This window comes from Triticum urartu, chromosome 5A (assembly GCF_056163025.1).
Source record: "Triticum urartu cultivar PI428250 chromosome 5A, HENAU_Tu73, whole genome shotgun sequence".
NCBI classification, from domain to species: Eukaryota; Viridiplantae; Streptophyta; class Magnoliopsida; order Poales; family Poaceae; genus Triticum; species Triticum urartu.
In genome coordinates this window covers 55,165,701-55,188,275 of record NC_141877.1, presented here as the reverse complement: position 1 = coordinate 55,188,275, position 22,575 = coordinate 55,165,701, and the positions used below count along the sequence as shown (strand labels likewise).

The following is a 22,575-nucleotide window of genomic DNA, read 5'->3' as shown; positions in this document are numbered from 1 at the left end:
ACCTTTGGCTTGACGTTGAAGGTCCTGAGCCAGAGGCCGAAATGGGGGCGGATGCAGAGGAAAGCCTCGCACACGATGATAAACGCCGAGATATTGAGGATGAAGTTCGGGGCCAGATCATGGAAATCTAGGCCATAGTAGAACATGGGCCCGCGGACAAATGGGTGGAGAGGAAAACTCAGTCCGCGAAGGAAGTGGGGAAGAAATACTACCCTCTCATGGGGCCTTGGGGTGGGGAAAAGCTGCCCCTCCTCAGGAAGCCGGTGCGCGATGTCTTTGGACAGGTATCCGGCCTTCCTTAGCTTTTTGACATGGCCCTCCGTGACACAGGAGACCATCCACTTGCCTCCCGCTCCGGACATTGTTGGAGAAGGTTGAGGTAGGAAGTGCGGGCTTGGGCGCTAGAGCTCGGGTGCGCAGAAGGTGGATAGGCAAAGGAGGAAGAAGGCGTAGGTAAAAAGGTGGATCCTTATCCCCTTATATGGGCGGATGCAACTATGAGTCCCCACCGGCCTAGTAAAACTCACTTGCCTCCCAAGTGCCGTGACAAATGGCACGGTTGGGTTACCCACGTCCGTATTGATGAGAATACCGTAAATGGGGGACACGATCTCTGCTTTGACAAGACGTGCCAAGGAAACCGCCTCGCAAAACACGCTGAGGTGGAAAAGTGAAAACGATTCGAATAAAGGCTTGGCCGTAGTGTGATGTCACGCTGCGGAATACATTAGCAGATTAGATTTGTGTTAATATTATTCTCTCTGTGGCAATACGTTGAAACTTATTTTGCAGAGCTGGACACTACTCTTGGTGTTTACAAACTTTTATGAAGAATTTGGAGGAGGAACCCGCCTTGCAATGCCGAAGACAATCTACGCGCCGGACTCGTCGTCATTGAAGCCTGGTTCAGGGGCTACTGAGGGAGTCCTGGATTAGGGGGTGTTCGGGTAGCCGGACTATACCTTCAGCCGGACTCCAGGACTATGAAGATACAAGATTGAAGACTTCGTCCCGTGTCCGGATGGGACTTTCCTTGGCGTGGAAGGCAAGCTTGGCGATGCGGATATTCAAGATCTCCTACCATTGTAACCGACTTTGTGTAACCCTAACCCTCTCCGGTGTCTATATAAATCGGAGGGTTTTAGTCCATAGGACAACTTCATCATACAACAATCATACCATAGGCTAGCTTCTAGGGTTTAGCCTCCTTGATCTCGTGGTAGATCTACTCTTGTACTACCCATATCATCAATATTAATCAAGCAGGACGTAGGGTTTTACCTCCATCAAGAGGGCCCGAACCTGGGTAAAACATTGTGTTCCTTGCCTCCTGTTACCATCCGGCCTAGACGCACAGTTCGGGACCCCATACACGAGATCCGCCGGTTTTGACACCGACACATACCAATGGGAATTCTGGATTACCGGATGCTTTAATCCACTGCTAGTTCCGACCCTTTACGTGTTCCACTGCGCTCATTTACATTCTTTTGCGTCATTTACTTATAATCTGCACTCTACTAAAAATCATTATACTTCCGCCCTCACTTTGCTTTGAGTTTACAATTTAGTTGCAGGAACATTTTTGTAAGTCCCTACAAGGGACGATAGTCCAATTCCTTTGCTCCTTGTGGGATCAGTACGGTTGTTTATAAATGGCTACAACTAAATCTCGTGTACTTGCAAGCCATCGGTACCTATAAGATTTGGTCTTATTTTATTTGAAACTCATCAAGCAAAACAATGCCAGTATCTTCTGCTTTACCGATATTTGGGCAGCTGAAAATTTGGTGTATTAACCGCATCAGATAAATGTCCCAAGACAGCTATATGATGATGAACAAAGGATTGGTATTCTAGCTGAATGCAGAGTTGGTTGTTCTCCAAAACGAACGATTCCTCAAATGCAGAGTTGGACCAATAATAATTGGAAGACGCGGAAAATTCAGCATTACAAACAGAGAGAATGAAGCGCACGAGAGGCTCCTTCGATCATAGGATTTCTAGAACTAAGGAGCAGGGGGAACACATGATCTTTTCTCTTTCTTCGCAAACAAATCAGCGATGTTAGAAATTTTCATATATTGTTATAACAACTTTAACATACAAGAAAAGCTTCCATCAGTTAACAACAACCATAAAGAAAGAACAAAGCACAACTCGCGAAGGAAGACAAATTTTTACTCTTATGTGTAGTAGTATAACCCGAAGAGACATCTCACACAAAATACTTGCTTGGTTCATGCTTCCACTTCTCCATGTTTCAATTTTACGAGATACGGACTTGAACCTCGCCAAGCTCCGTGCGGATTGCCCGAACACGTTGGGCCATGTCAAGAGGGAACTCGACATCGCCCTCGAAGGCTCACCTTAATCGTAAGAAATGGTTGTGGATTGATGGGCACCGTAACATTGTACCGCTGCATTTTTTTTTAGAACGAAGGCTCAAGAAGAGCCCGACTTTGAATTAACAAAGCCATCAACCGGCCAGGGATTACACAAGGCCACCAATACAACCAACTGGGAACAGAAAAGAAACAACAACTGCAGGTACACGATGATGCCGAAGCAGTTTACAAGCACCAAAGACTACACGCCCTATAGAAGTAAACAGAATAAGCACTAGCTTGTAGTCGACGGAGTCCTCCAAGTGAACTATAATCAGTAGGACAAACAGAGGGGAACTTCGGGCGGAGCCATTGCCCAACGTCGATGAACCGAGCCCTCATCTACCCTGGAAGGTGCACATCGAAACCCTGCCACTCCTCTCCAAATCCAGAGGGGACCCCTGCCCCTCGCCTTGGCTCGAAAGGCGCCGGACTGCCGAAAGATGGAATTGCCCTCCCTAGAGCAAGGAAAGGGCATGATTCTGGGCACCAAGGGAGATACTCAGCTCAACATGCCGCTGCATGAAGGGTACCAGATGAGAGTCCACACCGCAGCCCACTGATACAAGTACGAAGAGTAAAAACTGCACAAGGGAGCTGTCACTGAACAAACAAACAGCAAGGAGAAAATGGAGCATCCATAACTGGAATCAGATCAACTCGCAGAATCAGCTCCGTGACCTTGCAACCGCATCTGGTTGCTGCCAACACAAAGGAGAGGATCCCTATCCCCTCCCTGCCCAAGGCAAAGACGTTGATCAAGCAAGCACAGATCAGCCAACGACCAATCGAGAGGACAACGGACCAACACTAATTCAGAGACAAAAGCACCATGCTCCAAATCCCTTGCCGAAGACGCAGCAACCCAGCCACCACCGCCCAGCACCACAGCACTCTCCCACCTTGCCCAAGCCGGCACGTTCAAGAAGGAGGCGGCGCACGCCGCGCCGTTGTCGACCTGTCTCAGCAAGACATGGGATTTCTCCTGGGCATGGAGCGGGAGGGAGAGGGCACGAACCTCGACGGTGCCTCCGAGGAGGGGAACGGCACCGGCCGGTGTCGCTGCCGTCGTGGCTAGAGCACACCAGCCAAGGATTTCTCCCGATCCGGTCCGCATCTCCAGGCAGCCCGACAACGGATCCGGCGGCTAGAGGCCACCGACGACCAGATTCGGGGGGGCAAAGTGCTGCGTGGGGGAGGGAGACTGCCTTCAGATCCAGCCGCGAGCGAAGAGGGCGCAACACCCGCTGCGACCGGCGACGGCTCCCGCCGTCCCTCGCCACCCTCGCAGCCGAGGAAAACGGAGGGCCACCACCTGCGACGCCACTTGCAGAAGAGACAGTGCCGCCTTGCCACCCGAGGTCGCCGCCTCGACGTCCGGAGCCCTCCGGTCGGGAGCAGCAGATCCTCGCCGCCGCCGTCCTTGACGACCCCGCGGACGGCGCCAGAGGTCTCCTCGGGCGGCGGCGAGGGAGGGAGGGGGGAGGCGGGAGGGAAGGTTCGGCGGCTAGGGTTCGTCGCCACCCGAGTCGCCCCAAGCGGAGCGACGCGGGGGCCGGGCGGAGCCTACAGTCGTCTTGGAACCCACGTACCGCTGCATCTGCCGCAGGTGCACACTGCCATCACCACCAGCGGAGGGGGTGAGCTGCACCTTCTCCTCCTCCGCATAGAAGAAGAGGAGCACGCTGTCGTCCTCGAAGATCCGGTTATGCGGGGTGATCTGACCGTACACGTCCATGGTGCAAGATGTTAGAAAATTTAGGGTTTGCGGTCTACCCCCTAATTCCTCTGCGCTTATCCGTGGTGCCGCTCACAATTCGCATTTCTGAGGCTAGGGGGTAGGGACCTTCTTATACTGCCTTTCCAAAGAGTCCACCTCTTATACAGATAAGATTCCTAGTTTTTTCAACTAGTTTCCCGGATAGAGTCCAGATCAAATTACCAACCACGATCAAATTTGTCTGTTAACGGATACTACCCGTTGTGTCCCTGGAGCACGCGCTTGTGAGCAACGCGCCATAATAGAGTGTAAATTCCTCTAATTATGTAGATCGACATTAGGGCTGTAATCTAACTATACGATCTAGCTCCTTCCAATCATCAGTGTACCCAGGTAGTCTTTCCAATATATATAGCATATTCTGTTCCACTGATAATCGACCAGCTTCCTTAAGCATATAGCTTAAGTACATTCCAACAAGTGATAATTCCATGATAATCATGTAAAGTAATTCCATGCATAAATACATTTATAATTTCACAATGAGGTATTCCGGATATTAACAATTCCAAGTAATTTGAATATATTTGTAGGACACATAATTCCAACATCTCCCACTTGTCCAAAACGATCATTCAAATATCCGTAAGCCCGTAATATTAACATGCTTACCAAATACCTCCTTCCGTCAATATGTTTGCTTGTTGTGACACTTAAGATCTCTAGAGACCTTTAGTTTCCGCCTAATAATTCCAGCATAGCTGTCCTCGGCGCCTCGAGTATTATTTCCTCGAGTGTAATTCCACCTTTATAGGCACCTTGAGTATTTTGTTTCCTCAAGTGAAATTCCACATCAATTATTTCCAGTCACATATATCAATAATTTGAATGATTCCACATTGAGTCAAAATTTATGACAACCATGTTGAATAAAGTTTTGAAACCACATAAATATCATTCCAATCAGTAAATGAAGTTCCATCAGTAACCATGTTTTGAAAGAAATTCCTGACTTCAGTCAGTGAACCTGCACCATATTAGTACTGAAAATAATAATTGAATATGCGTACCTGGACTTATTTCTCATCTCACAGATATAGTAATACCTTCCTCAATGTGTTTACCTTTAATATAAATTCCGGAACAAGTGACAGGTTGCGATGCACTTTCCACAATCTTATATGATGTGTGAGATTCCCTTAGCTGCTCGTCATTCCTTCCACTACTTGAATGCAGCATAAATTCCGAAAGCTAAGGTATGATTGTATAACAAAGATACAGTAAATTTCCACACCATTATTATCCCTTTGTCCTCGGGAGTTCGAACATAATTCCTCACTGAGTTTGGTTCCAGGTACTTTAACAAGTTTGTCATTTTCCATAGGAAACGTTTTGAAAAATACCCTATGTTGTTCCACTCCTAAAATTATAGGAAGCTTCAAACGTTCCTTCCACATGAAAGTTAAACATGACCAAGCTTTCACTTCCATCAATGTGACTGCTATTCCATTGATGTGGAGCTTGTTATAAGACCATACATGAATATGTTCCATTAGCAAACCATCTCTTTAGTTCCTCTTTCCCTAAATCCATGAGAAAGAGCGAGAGAGTTTCCACAAAGTATATTTTCTTTTGTGTGAAGAATTGAATAGCAAGAGTGGGTATATTTCCTTTTTAAGAGACTTCCTTTGAAATTTTTTAGAGTAGATTCCTCCAACAACACATAACAATTATCCTGACATGATATTCCAGGTTAATTCCTCCCACTTATCCTAAGCATGTTAGTGTCAGGAGTTTCACTTGTAGTTTCCTTTGGTGTCAAAATTGTATTCTAGTGTAATTGCCAATAATTCCACCATTATACATAAAAATATTGTGCTCCCACTTTCCACCAGTTTTCCTTTTCAAGATCAAAAAACATACCCTTGATCCATTAGAATAACAAATTCCTGGTGTGTGTTTTGTAGTAATTTAGAATTTCCTTCCAAAACAAAATACTTCCTTCCAGTCTACAAACCATAAGGAGTGAATGTGCTAGATAAAAATAGTATAACTGTAATATGTTCTGCTTCTTCCAGAAAAAATAACAAGGGAGTATCAAAGATATTCAATTCCTCCACTCAATTGTGAAGTATAGAATATATCACGATGGAGAAAGTAGTTCCATGCTATTTACGTATTAAATTGGCATATTCCTGAAGTGTACTTCCCCCACCAATCAGTGTACCTTCCGACTTGTATAGTGAAAAGTAAACATATAACCATATAAAGTGCAATCATTGATGAGCGAAATGAAATAAACAATCCTACCTCTAGTGGGAGTGGAAAACAATTACTATAAGTATATATAAAAGAATGATGTGAAGCTTTTTATCTCCTTCCACCTTCAGAAAAGGTGTGCAAGTCAAATACCCATTATATACATGCTTCAGAAAACCAAATTCCTCCCACTAAAGTTTTGAATTCCAGAACTTTGTGACCAAGTCGTCCATGACAAAATTAATAAATTCTAAGCATGTGTTCCTATTATCAGCATTCCTCTCTATGGAGTTACCTTCCCCAAATAACAATTCAGGTTTCTAACTTCCAATGAACCATCAAGAAAGAATAGACCATTGTGTGAAATTTTGTAATGCACTAATATTATCATTGAGCAATATTTCCACTCTTCCTTTTTCAAATAGTATTTCATAAATAATGTGTTCCAAGATAGAACCATAAATTAAATCCCTTCACACTGAAGTTGCATATAGAGTGTCCTATAGCAATAATACTTTTCCTCCACAATGGAGTTTCATGGGAAAATTCCAATTCCAAAGTGTATAAGATTTGGCAGTAATGACAAAACACGCAATATATATAATTTCCTTTGGTACTGTTAGCATGCTAATAAAATTGCTATTGTTTTCTAGCAATATAATACATAGAAGCTTAAACCCACAATCCAACTATTTGAAAAAAAATAGTGACTTATACCTATTTAATGCAAGTATTAATAATGTGCATACAGTTAAGTGAGAGTGAATTTCCTTAAATTTCCATGGAGTGGTTCCCATCTTCCTCCATAAATAAGTGATTGTCATAATAGACACTTTTTTTTGAATTCCTTCTCATGCAATGTTAGTACAATAGCGTATCCATCAACAATAATTTTCCTCCACAACGATGTTTGAGGGCATAATTTTCAATTCCAAGTTTATTAACTTTAGCATTTCCTTGGAATTGTTTGCATGGAAGTGTAGCATTATATCATGGTAAATGATAACCAGAATGCACAACATAACTATTTTTTAAAAGAATAGTCGTAAATGGAAAAAATTCCGTGCATACAAATTATAGACATACCTTCCACTTTTCCGATTGCATTGAAAAAATATTATATCTTCCTCTTCGAGGTGTAACCAATAAAATTTGGTCAGATCCTTCCCTCAGAGAGTTTCTATCTTCCTCCATAGTGCAAATAATATCCCATATCGCAATGAAGTTAAATTGAAAAATCAATTATTTCAATAAATTCCACATAGAGTTAACCAATATATATCCAATTATGTATTTCCCGACAAATGCCGCAAGTAAGAATGTATATTCCAGATCGCATTGATTTTCTATGCAATTTGTACACTATGATTTTCAATAGCCCAATAATAAAATGGTCCGGACATATATGCTAGCCAATTGCTAACAATGTATAGTATAATTAAACATATATTTCCGTTTCCTCACCAGTGGCATATAATATATCTTTTCCGGTTTGTGAATGTAAATAACATAATCATTATTCCAGCAGAAAGAAAAAAATTACTTCCTTTTCCAAACCGTGAACATAAAGCGCCACCAAAATCAATTTGTAGAACTCGGCGAAGAATACACTGGAACAATTTGACGTGCATATGCACATATTACGAATAAATTCCTTGCTTCAAGCCTGAAAATTTCAGAAGTCCAAACTGGCAAGTCCTATGAATTACAAGCATCCTTCCACAGTCCCGTGTCGCTTCCGGGGTGGTCAACGCGCAAAACTTCCAGCAACGTGAACGCTGCGGCTGCGGCGCGGCCGGCCTGCTGGTTGATTTCCGCTCCACATGAACTGGGCACGATTAGAAAGAATTCCCAGCTTAGCCAGAAAAGAAACAAGGAGTCAAGGTTTCCTGGTGATGTCTGTACGAAGTACACTACTTCCTCGATCCACGTGCCAAGAAATTTGTGATGATTTGGCTGATTCCTTCCCTGACCTACGTGCATGAGTGGGTTGCTGCATACGAGTCAGACTCCAATTGATTTCCCAGATCAGCGATCTGGTGCATCCGGCAGATGGGATCAACACAGAACCTCGCTCACGTAACTGACGGATCGGTCACAGTAGCGCATGGTTGAAGACCCCGACATAATTAGCAATAGTATCACCAGATCGATGCGAGAGACGAGCTGCGGAAGTCTTGTTGCGACCGAGCGGCCATGGGGCGCGGCGGCGATTCCGTGCGTACGGCGCTGCTCATCCCCGATCGCTGTAGAATCTGGTGGCTTCGGGTCGGCGTCTGAGGAGTAGGCAGCGGATTCCATCGTCGACGGTGCCGAGACGGCAAGCGATTCAGGTTACGACCGCGACTGAACCTTGCTCATGATACCAATGTTAGAAAATTTAGAGTTTGCGGTCTACCCCTAATTCCTCTATGCTTATTTGTGGTGCCGCTCATAATTCACATTTCTGAGACTAGGGGATAGGGACCTTCTTATACTGCCTTTCCAAAGAGTCCACCTCTTATACAGATAAGATTCTTAATTTTTTCAACTAGTTTTCCGGATAGAGTCCAGATCAAATTATCAACCACGATCAAATTTGTCTGTTAACGGATACTACCCGTTGTGTCCCCGGAGCACGCGCTTGTGAGCAACGCGTCATAATAAAGTGTAAATTCCTCTAATTATGTAGATCGACATTAGGGCTGTAATCTAACTATACGATCTAGCTCCTTCCAATCATCAGTGTACCCAGGTAGTCTTTTCAATATATATATAGCATCTTGTGTTCCACTGATAATCGACCAGCTTCCTTAAGCATATAGCTTAAGTACATTCCAACAAGTGATAATTCCATGATAATCATGTAAAGTAATTCCATGCATAAATACATTTATAATTTCACAATGAGGTATTCCGGATATTAACAATTCCAAGTAATTTGAATATATTTGTAGGACACATAATTCCAACACGAGATGCATCATCACCGCCACCAAAGAGGCGGATGCTGACCCGAACATTGACCTCCAGGCCTTCCCTCATCGTGACATATGACACGACGAGGTGGCGGCCATAACGTGTCGTGATGAGGCGGTCTTCGTGCTTGTCATCCTCCGTGTTACTTGGGCCAAACCATAGATCGGCGGTGTCGTAAATGCCAGGCCTATCTCTGTCAGGGATCTTGATTCTCATGACGCCGCTGCCGAATCCCGAGATGGTCTGGAATGGCCCCGTGAGCACCAGATTGTCCTCGGGGTCGAGGTTGTGGAGAGGTTCGCCTTCTTCCTGGTGGTAGACGTACTGGCCGCTGTTCTCGTCGGCGACGATGATGTCGCCGACGAAGGGGAAGCAGTATGGGTACACGGCCAGTAGCTCCACCGAGGGCCCGGGTCGGCAAAAACGTAGGGCTTCGAAAAAGTCGACCACGTCACCTTCATTGTAGGTTTTCTCAGGCGGCGATGGCTTGCTGTCGTCGTCCATCATCGCCCTCGCAAAGAAGGATCCCCGCCGATTGCGGCGGTTGTTAACGGACAGTCCAAACCCTAGAGGAGATGCGGCGGCGCAGGATGTGTTGGAAGTAATCGAACTCGTCCGGTGGTGACCGGTTGATTACTTTCACAGTAGTCTACGTGTTTGATGCTAACTATTAGCCAACTAGGTAAGGGATCAATTTTGCCGTGTGAAAAGATTAGAAAAGCAAGTTTAGTCAGGTTTGGACTATGCCCTACATCTATGTCTATCGAGTACGAATAGGTTTGGTCTATGTTAGCAATAGGGCTGGGTAGCGTGTGTATATATGCATGCACACCGGTGCTTGAGATCATTGTATCGGGGAGAGGAAAAGAGAAAAGCAATAGAGAGTACAAATAAGAGCACGAATAAGGGCCCTTGGCTACAAGTTATTCGTGTGCGCGTGTTCTTTCTTCTTTTTCTTTTTTTTTTGATGTGATCAATCTGTGGACGGAATTCCAACACATATTTGATATGTGGTGTTTTCTTCAACTACTTATATGAGAACTCAATTACCTATAACTTTTTAATCAAATATTTTCACAAGGGCCGACCTAGCTCAGTGGTAGAGCGCGTGGCTTTTAACCACGTGGCCGTGGGTTCGATCCCCACGGTCGGCGCCATTCTTTTTTTACTTGAGAAAATTCACCAAAAAGTGTCTACCAGACACACCACATCTCTTCTGGTGGCTTTTCCTTTTGTCCTTGCTGCATCTTAGCTTGTTTTTTATGTGTCTCTTAGGACAAAATATGTACTGCTAATCTGTCTGGACTCCGAAGGAAGGTCTTCAGCCTTGTTCTGGCCTCGTATGGATCTTGCATGATCCTTCTTTGTGCTGGTGACTTTCGTATCCAAGTGATGCAGTGGTGTTTGGTAGCTTTTGAGATTGGTTCGGAGTTTGGAATTTGGTGGTTTGTAAAAGATCATTTGGTATCTTTATATGAAATCAATTGGGGGAGGCCTCTCTTTTGCTTAAAAAAAACACCACAGAAAAAACAGAGTAAATCAGCTGATCTCACATTTGCTCCAAAAATAGAATTTTGCATTTACCGAAGCAATTTCTCACATTGGAAATCAGCTATCTCACAATTCTCGTTCTTTTTTTTGGTGTAAAAAAACCATTTTAACCGTTTAAAAAAATAATACCATTTTAAACCTTTCAACACCCTTTTTTTGCGCAAAAAAGGTTAAAATGGTAGTACACACAGGACAATGTGCCAGACAAGGATGAAATCATTTTTCTACCATGAACAAGGAAGAAGACATCGGGATATCTCCAACGGCAACCTGTAAATTTTCTCCCGCATCCGTTCGCAAACACGGGTGCGGGAAGCCGCCATCTTACCGTAACCTGCAAATTTTCAGTCAGCCTCGCAAACAACGGTGATTGTTGCAACACCTTGACGTTATTGTGAGACCCAGGCATGTCAAGGAAAGCGTGCCAAATCCAAATATCATGTGACGCAACTGCTTCAATGGTGGTGGGCTTCTTAACATGACCCTGATACTGCCTTTGTAAAGTCTTTGGCCAGTTCTTCCATTTCTAATGCACGCACTCAAAAGATCCAAGCAAACCTAGCCACCCTCTTGCTTTCAAGATTGCCAAGAGCCTCTCGGTGTCTGCGACAGTTGGTTCTCTTAGGTACTGAGGTCCGAACACCTCGACCACGATAGTTGTAAACCTGATCATGGCATCTCCACATGTGCTCTCAGACATCCGTAGGTACTCGTCTCACGAATTAGCGGTCGTGCCATGTACAAGCATCCATAGTGTGGCCGTGCACTTATGGTAACCAGAGAAGCCAATCGTTCCCATGGCGCTCTTCTTTAAGACGAAGTAGTCATCATAGGACCGAACGCCATGGTACAAACGATTGAAGACAGTCTTGCGCATCCGAAAACACCGACGAAAATGGTTAGCAAAGAGTGCATCCGGGGCAAAATAGTCGGTCATCGGTGTCAAATGGCCACACGCCCTGTTGCGGTTGAGCACCCGATGAGCCTTGATCGATCCCTTAAAGTTGAGAACATGCTCCTTCGCACGCTCCGCGTCTTCAAGGACCGCCTGCATCATCGCTGTCTCATCCGAGTAATCCTCCTCGTCGGACGAAGCGTCAAGCGACTCAACATAGCGCTCGTATATGTACTCCAAATCAGAATCCATTGCTAAAAAGAAAAAAGGGAAATTGTTTTAGTTCTGACAATTAATCGAACAGTTGCCGGGCATGGTGAGTATAGCAGTAGCGAATGGTACCTAGTGGGCGGGCGAAGGACATGGGTTGAACGGCGACGGAGGAGAAGCAGGGTGTAGCCCGGTTAGAACATTGGAGGTGACAGAGACTCAGAGTTTCAGCAGGGGTGTGACGTGGCGGCCGGAATGGTGGAGCGGCGGTGAAGGCAAGAGAGAAATAAGGAAGGAGAAAAAAAATAAGAAGGATGGAGGCGAGGAGTCCGAGAAGAGTTTTGGGTGGGCCTGAGGTGTCGAAGTCCTGCGTGTCTGGTGTTCGGACTCCCGTAAAGTTCCCAACGCTTGTCTCCATTTGCGAGAAAAATTACGTCTAAACCGCGGCACGGACTGATACAGACCCGTATTGAATGGCTTCCGCAATCCAAATAGCATGGTCCAAATGGTTTACGGGTCCACCTTAAAAATGCCCTTACAAGACAATGCCGCATTAAGAAAACACGGCACCTACATGTTGCTAAAAAAATTACACTTTGTTTATTGACATCAATTTTTCTCCAAGACCCGCCGTGTGATGCCGTCATGTTTTCTTGAGCTAAGTATATACTAGTCCCTCTGTTCCTAAATACTTCCTCCATTTCACAATGTAGTGCTTTTTTTATCCCCGTGCTTTAACTTTGACCGTAAATTTAACTACCAAGACCGATTACGGCGGGAGCAAAAATTATATCAGTGAATTCGTATTTGAAAGAAGTTTTCAATTATATAATTTTTTTCCCGCCGCAGTTGGTCTCATTAGTTAAATTTATGATCAAAGTTGGACCTCCGAAAGCACGGGCTCACTATATTTTAAAATGGAGGGAGTATAAGAAGCTGTTCGGGACCCCTTCGCTCTGCAACTCCGATGCGGAGCGGAGCGACATGCAGCTATATTTCGGCAAGCTGCTAGCAGGGTGCTCACCCTCCGCTCCGTAGCGAAGGAGCAGAGGATTGCCGAACACAGTCTAAGTCTTTGTAGAGATTCTACTATGGACTATATATAAAACAAAATGAATGAATTTATACCTAAAATGCATTTATACATATCCGTATGTGGTCCATTGTGAAATCTCTACAAAGATTTACGGAGGGAGTAGTAGAATTCCAAATTAACGGACTTGTCTGATTTTTACCAGAGAGCCGACCTAGCTCAGTGGTAGAGCGCGTGGCTTTTAACCACGTGGCCGTGGGTTCGATCCCCACGGTCGGCGTTCATTTTTTTTGCGCTGCTAAACAAAATTTAACTAAAAAGGAAAATAAAGAAAACGCAGCTGATCTCACTGTTGCTCTCCAAAAATATTTTTTACCGATTATCATGTTCGAAACCAGTTGATCTCACAAATCCCGTTGCACGCACGTATAGGAGACACGCTAATTTTTTTTAAATAATACACATTTTATATTAAATTTCAGAAATATTACGTCGTAATTATATTTTTAAAAATATTATCCAGTTGGCCTACTGCTGGCCAATTGGATCCAGTCGGCCTACTGCTGGCCGATAGGCCCCCAGTCAGCCCACTGCCGGCTGATTGGATCCAGTCGGCCCACTGCTGGCCGATAGGCCCCCAGTCAGCCCACTGCCGGCTGATTGGATCCAGTCGGCCCACTGCTGGCCGATTGGCCCCAGTCGGCCAACTGCTGGCCGATTGGCACCCAGTCTGCTTCCTTTAGGCCGACAGGTGCATGCACCCATCTATCTGTTGAATAGATATTTGAAAAATATTGAAAAAATATTTGAAAAAATGTTGATCATGCATATAAAAATGTTAATCAAGCATTTAAAAAAATGTTGCACAAGTATTTGAAAATGTTAAACAAATATTTGAAAATTGTTGAATAGGTATTTGAATAATGTTGCAGCAGTGGGCCGACTGAGGCCAATCGGCCAGAAGTGGGCCGACTGGATCCAATCAGCCGGTAGTGGGCCGACTGGGGGCCAATCGGCCAGCAGCAGGCCGACTGGATCCAATCGGTCAGCAGTAGGCCGATTGGGTAATATTTTTAAAAAATATAATTACGGCGTAATATTTCTGAAATTTAATATAAAAATGTATTATTTTAAAAAAATTAGCTAGGAGACACAATGAGGAGTTTGTCTTCTGTACAAATCTTATTTTTTTCTGTATAATTCATAATCCGCTCTGCAAAGTCCAATTTGATGTCTTCATCCCATCAGATAAATGCCAACGCCAGGTGTGTCCAAGTTTCGCAACGGGCCAATGATTGGGGAGCTCAAGGTAATGCAGGACCTCTCGCTGTCCTCCAGGAAATGAATAATGCCACAATAATAGTAGTTGCAAGGCGTTGAAAAGTTAGATGGTACTGCGACACGATTGTGTCAAACAAGGAGCAAGACATCACAGGACAATGCGGCATGAAATCATCAGAGATCAACTGCTGATTCCTGACGCGGGAAAAAATTTACTATCTTACATGCTACTAGTACAATTTACTATCTGTCACTGTTTGTTTATCTCTCCGTGGGGCAATATTACACAAGATCACCAAGAAAAGCAGGTGGAAAACCTATGGCCTAGCAAAACTCAATTTTTGCCCTCAAGCAAAACACCCTTGGTAATGATGCCTGTATCCTCTAGTGTTGCCATTGTTTCGGCAGTGCGCCCTCTTGGTTTCTTACGAGAACATATGACGATGAATTCTTGGCGCGGCGAACCGATCTTTGGCGGCATCACCAGTTTTGCAGCTGCGAAGTGACGCTTTTCACCACGGGGTGATACTGCGTGTGCAAGTACCTCTTTGCATTGTCTGAACCGGGTTGGACGAGCCAATCATCGTATAATCTTTTCGCAATCGGGTTATCAAAGGGGTTGGATATTGATACCTGGTTCACAAAGTCTGAAGTCAGTGGCAGCATATAATGACTGGCATCAAGTAAAAAGTTCTTGTGGCGATGGCAGCAAGATTCTATGGTAAGTGATAATTATAAAATACTCCCTCCGTCCCATAATATAAGAGCGTTTTTTACTCAAAAAACGCTCTTATATTATGGAACGGAGGGACTAGGAACCAACTCGAGTTTATTGTTTTCCACTTCACTAAGGGGAATATACAATGTCGGCAAACTGAAGCAGGATAATAAGACAATCAATGGTTAGTGAGTTCAGAAATTACGCACAGCTTCCCAAAACTACAATGAGAAGGTGTGATAGGTACTAAGAGAACTTGCTGTATAGCATGCTTCTTTTCTTGCCTTCTTAAATGGTCAAAAGTACTGTATCAGTAGCATGCTGGGCCTACATTGGGGACAACCTACGGCCTAAGCTGCAGAAGTATAGCAGAGAACTTGGATATAAAACTTGAATGGGTCACAAGGGATATAGAATTAAATATCGCAAACACCCTACAAACCAACATGAAAAGTAGTGAGCATGCTAGAACTTACATCTTGCGTGTACACACTCTCTAGTTGTTGGATGAGATCCTTGGGAGATTGGCCTTTAGCAGGTTTTATTTGGCCTCCCCCATTCAGACAACCTGCACGGCAATAATCAGTGTATAGTAGAGGGTATCTAGATCCTAAATCTCAGAAAGAAGTTACTAAAAGCGACCGTGCAGCACAGTGTCATAAATGAAATACCTGAAGGGCAAGCCATAACTTCAATAAACTGGTATTCACATTTTCCCATCTTAACCTTCCTAACAATGTTCTGTAGGTTTCTGAACCCATAACAAAGGGCAAACTTCAAAACAGGACTGCCCTCCACCTGTTAGCATAAACATGTTATATACACAATGATGCGAAGGCCACAGCAAGAGTGGATTTCGAGGCCAAATGGGGATGGATGGGGGCCATGAATTACCTCCAGCGTAACTTCACGGAAATCTGAATTTCGCAAGATTTTGAAATCAAGTGGGCCTTCTATTTCCCCATTAAAGAGCGCACGTGCTGCATAACGAAAGATGGTTTCCGCATAACCACCCGAGCCACCAGAAACCCCATATAGATGACCATCATCATCAACATTTGTTAATCTATGTTGCAATGAAAGTACACGTGAATTCTCAGAAGAGATGAAGCATAAATGTAACCATATAAAATTAGTTTTATCTCTCTTTTTCTCGACAGTTGATTAGATCAAACCATCGCTAAATTCTAAATAGTAGTACTAGTTGAAGAGAACATATAAATATATATTTCTGTATTGGATTTCGTTCAAATTTTATCCAGAGGGACGGAATATCGAGCATACAAGGAGCTTACAATCTGTCCAAAGGAGATTCCTCCATTGTCTTGAAATCAACAGATTTGGACTGCAAAACCATGAAAGTGATATAAGTGTGGAGTTTTTGAAGACATACAAGCAACTGCAGGAAATAAATTAGTAACCTGTATCAAGTCCAACACTTCACCAGTTGTCAATACCGAGTCCACCTCTGTAACTTCCTTTTCTTCCACTGAGAAAACAAAGTCACCCCGGACAGCTTCAAGTTTTTTATCATAACAGGGCATCACAGTAACATGATATACATCATATGGCCTACACAATACGTTCAAGTATGATTACAAACAAAAATATCACAAAATGATAGTTCATAATCAGAGTGGTTTTTAATTGAAATAATCATCTAATTCAGCAAATGTAGATATTACATTGCAAAGACCAGGAAAAACCTAATGTCACAAACACTTGATCACAAGAAAACGTCAAAAATCGTATATGTCTCTCAAGATATTTTGGACTGGTCACCAGAAAATTGCATATCCAGATTTTTCATGAAATATACTTGCAAGATCTTATACTTATACAAGACAAAACTTTGTGAAGTAAAAAGGGAGTCCAATTTTGGACAAAAGGAAGTACTAAATTCCTCATGTCTGATCAAAGATCTGAAATAACATCTTTAGATCTAGAACTAGGGCAAATTACTCACTTGAGACCAAGTTTTTCAACCATGTGATGCTTGATAGCTGCACCAATCACTTGTTGGGGACTCTTTACAGATGAGATGTAGGGCAAGATATATGAACCAAGAGTCTTTTCAGCATAGCATATCCAGCCTGTAAGGAGGAAGAGATTCACAAATATTTATAGAAGGTATGTAAATAACTAACTAACCAGCAAGGGAATATCAGTAGTACATAGGAAACTGCATAGTAGCAAAAGTGATGCATATTTCGTGTAAATGTTTTTACCTGGACATGCAGATGAAAGCACAGGAAGACTGGTTCCAACTTCTTTGTCGCTAGACAATTGACTCAGCTTATAGCGTGAAATAAATTCATTGCATGCTTCAATTAGGGCCAGATCTCGACTACTACTTGTATCATACACTGCCTTCACGCCCATCGACTTGAACAGAGCAGTTAGTTTTCGGAAAACCTGAAGATAAGAAAAATTGCATTATGTGTTTGTTATCATTATTTACAGAGCACTTGTCATTCAGCTAAAGCAGAAAGACACTAATTAGGGAAAACATTACAAAACACCGTTTATGGTGACAATTTTGATTATGTAGTGGTCAAGTGAAGCACAGACAAATACCTGTGACTGAGAAAGACCAAAGAATGCAGCTAATGATGCTCTTGACTGGGGAGATACAGATACGATGACGGTTTTGCCTGAGTTGATGCGAGTAACGAAGTCATCCAAGCTTTGCTTCTCAAGCATAACTGTCTCTGCTGATGTTATGCAACCACTATGAGATCAAAGGAAGCCGTCAGCATTATTTACATTTGGGCAGGTCACTACTTTTACAGTTGAGGCGAGGGCTACAAAATTGGTAATAACCTGCAAGCCAAACAGTCCTTGAGAGAAATCTTGACCGATTCTTCTGGAGGTTTTGTACTCACCACAACTTGCTTTTTTTTAATCTGTAAAATAGAACTGTCAGGAATATATGGGAATTGCATGTGGAAGGGAAATGGGTTAGGTGAGGTGCAACAAAGATGAATTTATGAAGTTCTGTTTGTGCTAATGTAAAGTCAATTTATTAGTTTAGTTGTGCAGAAATGCATCTACGACTTCCACAGTGGTTTGACCAAGTTGTCAAATTGCAGACAGATCGTTCCGGTAAATGAGATACAAAAGTAACTTTTCCTTAAAGGACAGATTAAGTTAACACAAGTGTGGTGCCTGTTACTAAGCTCACAGAAAGTTGTAAAAGGAGGAAAATCATAAGCACCAGGAGTTCATCAAGTGAAGCACCTGCTACAATGCACATATGGTTTATTGCCCAGCTGTTGATTATGAAGAAGTGATGTTATTGGACATTGTTATATAATGCAACAAGCTGGGAGAAACCAATGATCTCATTGAGCATCGCCGTACACTTTGCCTTCCGTTCTGTTTGTGCTTAATAGCTGATGCTGAACTTTGAGCTTGGTTCAAACGACCTTGCTGTGAAGTAAAATGAAATACCATGTCTCTGGTGTTGAACTCAAGACCTAATTCGATTGAATCCCCTTCAGGCTGGAAGGGATTTGAACTGGAATTCCAATTCCCCAAATCGGTTCCTAAGATAACCAAACAACAGGACAGAAAGCTCAAACCCGCTCACCAGTCCTCATCCTTTCTACTCTTATTATCAATACTGCATCACCGTCCGAAAGCAAAAATGGAGTGTATATAATGCGCGAACTCAGGCCGCGTGCTCTGCAGCTGCAGGGGGATGGCACGGGGCGGCTACGAAGAGCAGGGCGGGCCGAATCTCCAGCCCCAGAACCAAATACTAGGGCAAAAGACAACGAAAAATTTGGGGAGAAGGGGGGGCAGGGCAGGGCAGGGTACCGGGAGGCGGCTGGCGGCGGAGTTCTTGTTGAGGGAGACGACGCAGTCCTGCGAGGGGGCGATGAAGTCGTTGAGGTCCGACGCCTGCAGCGCCGGCGAGAACCTGCTGGAAGACATCACCGGCCGGCGACGGACCGATCCGCCTACTTGCTCGGAGGAGGATTTCTTCTTGGCCTCCTGTGGAATGAGGCCGAGCCGAGCAAGCAGTCGGCAATGTCAGGCCCCCGGGCTACAGATTCCTGAGAATCACTTTACTATGGATTCCTGAGAATCAGTTGTGGCTCTGGATTCCTAAGAATCAGAATCTGGTTGTTTATTTGCCCTGCTGTTTGTCAGCTTTAACAGTTGTGGGTGTTGTGAAATATCAGTAACGCCCTCGACTGCTGACTGTGATGTTTATATGCAGATCAAAGTACAAGTTATATGTTTTTGACTTGATAAAATGAGAACTAGCACAAAAACACAATATATAGAATATATTTATGGAGAAATGACATGATGGTATGAATATATCATCCGACACAAACATAAGAAAAGTAACATCCAAAAAAAGAATCAACCCTCGTAGTCTTCCATACGAAATATATCATCCATATATGGACCAACCATCAGTCTTACATACGTGCACATATCATCCAAAATATGTACTAAACATTATAGTCTTACATACGTACACATATCATCCAAAATATGCACCAATCATCATAGTCTCATCAAATAATATGTGAAACTATACTTGATCCGCCATCAATCCATCAGCAATTTAAAGAACATTCAGCATGGAATCAAGGCCTATTACTAATCTGAACAATTACTAACCTATTACTAAATCTGAACAATTACATTTTTTGGGACTGAACAATTACCTTTTCTCCTCACAGGAAGGAGATGGGGTAGAGCTGGTGCAGTCAGGGAGGACGTGGAGACGGGGGGCAAGGGGGACCTCCGGCGTGGTGCAGCTGGAGCTCCGGCGTGGTGCGTGGGCCGACGACGTGGCTGGCCAAGGGGCCGGCGACAGGGCGGCTACGGGGCCGGCGACGGGGTGGGGGAGGGTCGGCGACGGGGCGGGGGCGGGCCGGCAACGGGGCGGGGGAGAGACGGGGCCAGCGACGGGGCTTGCGAAGGTGGCGGCGGGCGAACCCTAAAAAGCCATCAACGGGGGCTGTTCGGTGTGGATGAGATGCGAACTGACGAAGGAAGGAGTCGTCGATGGAGAAATTGAGCTGGGGGAGGCGGTGGCATTTCCACTGTAATAACGGGGAGAAGTTGGCCCATATTTGAAAGGGGGTTAGTGGCAGCTCGGAAATCAGCAAAATCGCAGATTCCAGCTTCCGCCGCTGTCCAGTGCAATTTGCAGAATCGATTCTGGGCAGCTGGCCTACGAATCTGCCTTTTTGTTTGTGAATCTGATTTTGACTAGGCTAGAATCCGGGAATCACAATCTGTAACCCAAACAAAGGCCACCTCAATCGCTCTTCTTCTTGGCATCTGCGTGCTGCTTTAATTTAATGGACCGGGCCGCCGACTATACCCCGGCCCCGTGGGCCTGGACTTCACTGGTGGGCCCTCCTCATTCCGCCTATTTGCACAGTTTTGTCTCGAAATCAATAGTCAAGGGGGCTTTTGCAAATAACGAGGCGAGCTGGGATGGCGCCAGTGGTGCTTGACGGCGGTGAGCTGTTGTGTTGCGGGCCTGATCCTAGGGCTACGTCGTCGGTGCTTGGTGGCGGCGACCTGGGACGGGGCCGATCTGGGCGTCGTTGGTGCTTCGCGGTGCCGAACAGGGAAGACGGCGAGCTGATTGGCGGCGGGGAAGGAGGGGAGGAATAGGGGGCATCCGACGCGGTGCTCAGTCGCTGGAGAGGGCGGGGGACGATGAGGGAGGTGGCGGCAGGGGTCGCGGGAGAGGAGACGAGAGGATAGATTGGGGGATGAAGCTAACCCTAGCGCTTACGGGATCAGGTGGGTTGGGCTCAGATTTTTTTTCGTGGGTCAAACTCGTGCCTGTTGGCCTGCGAATGAGCCTATGAGCCTTTTCTCCAAAAAAAAAGAAGATACGAGCCTATGGACCATGGGTGAGAGATTATCAACAAACAAAAACAGAAAAATGAGCCATGGCCCATGGGTGAGTACAGTTGGGGAGAGCACAAATAACTACGGAAAGATACTACAAGGATTAATGGCGCGCATCACCATCCGAAGGCAGAAAATTATACTACAATACTGCGCGAACTCAGACCGCGTGCTCTGCAGCTGCAGGGGGGTGGCACGGGTCGGCTACGAAGAGCATGTCGAGCCAAAGCTCCCGCCCCAGAACCGAATACTAGGGCAAAGGATAGAAAAAACAATTTGGGGGAAGGGGCGGCAGGGCAGGGTACCGGGAGGCGGCTGGCGGCGGAGTTCTTGTTGAGGGAGACGACGCAGTCCTGCGAGGGGGCGATGAAGTCGTTGAGGTCCGACGCCTGCAGCGCCGGCGAGAACCTGCTGGAAGACATCCCCGGCCGGCGACGGACCGATCTGCCTGGGACGATTTCTCTTCTCCGCGTGTGGAATGAGGCTGAGGTTGAGCCGAGCCGAGCTGAGCGAGCAGTCATCAATGTCAATCCGTGCTCTTCTTCTCGGCCTCCTCCTTCCTGCTTGCTGCGTGCTCTGACGGAGCGGGTCGCCGCCTATACCCCGTTGGCCTGGCCTCACTGGTGGTCCCTCCTCGTTCCGCCTAGTTGTACAGTTTCGTTTCGAAAAAATCAATAGTCAAGGGGGCTTTTTACAAATAACGAGGCGAGTAGGGATGGCACGATGGTGCTTGACGGCGGCGAGCTGTTGTGTTGCGAGGCTGATCCTAGGGCGACGTCGCCAGTGCTTGGTGGCGGCGACCTGGGCAGGGCCGATCTGGGTGTCGTTGGTGCTTGGTAGTGCCGCACAGGGAAGACGGCGAGCTGACTGGCGGCGGGGAAGGAGGGGAGGAATAGGGGGCGTCCGACGCGGTGCTCAGTCGCTGGATAGGGCGGGGGACGATGAGGGAGGTGGCGGCAGGGGTCGCGGGAGAGGAGACGAGAGGACAGATTGGGGGACGAAGCTAACCCTAGCGCTTACGGGATCAGGTGGGTTGGGCTCAGATTTTTTTCGTGGGTCAAACTCGTGCCTGCCGGCGTGCGAACGAGCCTATGAGCCTTTTCTCTAAAAGAAAGATACGAGCCTAACAATGGGTGAGAGATTCTCAAAAAACAAAAACAAAAAAAATGAGTCATGACCCACGGGTGAGTACAGTTGGGGAAAGCACAAATAACTACAGAAAGATACTGCAAGGATTAATGGCGCGCATCACCATCCGAAGGCAAAAAATTATACTACAATACTGCGCGAACTCAGACCGCGTGCTCCGCAGCTGCAGGGGGGTGGCACGGGTCGGCTACGAAGAGCAGGGCGGGCCAAAGCTCCCGCCCCGGAACCGAATACTAGGGAAAGGACAGAAAAAACAATTTGGGGGAAGGGGCAGCAGGGCAGGGTACCGGGAGGCGGCTGGCAGCGGAGTTCTTGTTGAGGGAGACGACGCAGTCCTGCGAGGGGGCGATGAAGTCGTTGAGGTCCGACGCCTGCAGCGCCGGCGAGAACCTGCTGGAAGAGATCCCCGGCCGGCGATGGACCGATCCGCTTGGGACGATTTCTCTTCTCCGCGTGTGGAATGAGGCTGAGGTTGAGCCGAGCCGAGTCGAGCGAGCAGTCGTCAATGTCAATTTGTGC

General features: G+C 45.5%; 1 protein-coding gene and 2 non-coding genes across 4 annotated transcripts; 2 read left to right on the top strand and 1 right to left on the bottom strand.

The window, feature by feature from the left end:
- Window positions 1–10,406: 10,406 nt before the first annotated feature.
- Window positions 10,407–10,478, top strand: TRNAK-UUU (transfer RNA lysine (anticodon UUU)). Its single transcript has one exon. It is a non-coding gene; the product is annotated as a tRNA-Lys (tRNA).
- Window positions 10,479–13,221: 2,743 nt separating this feature from the next.
- Window positions 13,222–13,293, top strand: TRNAK-UUU (transfer RNA lysine (anticodon UUU)). Its single transcript has one exon. It is a non-coding gene; the product is annotated as a tRNA-Lys (tRNA).
- A 1,109-nt stretch (window positions 13,294–14,402) lies between these two features.
- LOC125507821 (protein NAR1) lies at window positions 14,403–19,979 on the bottom strand. Of its 2 annotated transcripts, XM_048672335.2 has the most exons (12): window positions 19,701–19,979; window positions 18,835–19,221; window positions 17,836–17,918; window positions 17,590–17,743; window positions 17,241–17,427; window positions 16,979–17,105; window positions 16,434–16,584; window positions 16,308–16,357; window positions 15,907–16,078; window positions 15,684–15,810; window positions 15,489–15,580; window positions 14,403–14,927 (listed from the first exon to the last, which is right to left on the bottom strand). In XM_048672335.2, exons 2-12 carry the CDS (start codon window positions 18,949–18,951, stop codon window positions 14,775–14,777), a joined length of 1,413 nt encoding a protein of 470 aa, XP_048528292.2. In that variant the 5' UTR covers window positions 18,952–19,221; window positions 19,701–19,979; the 3' UTR covers window positions 14,403–14,774. The 2 variants fall into 2 exon arrangements, with proteins under 2 accessions (XP_048528292.2, XP_087381598.1); XM_087525472.1 differs by lacking the exon at window positions 18,835–19,221 and having other exon boundaries at window positions 19,701–19,978.
- Window positions 19,980–22,575: the final 2,596 nt, after the last annotated feature.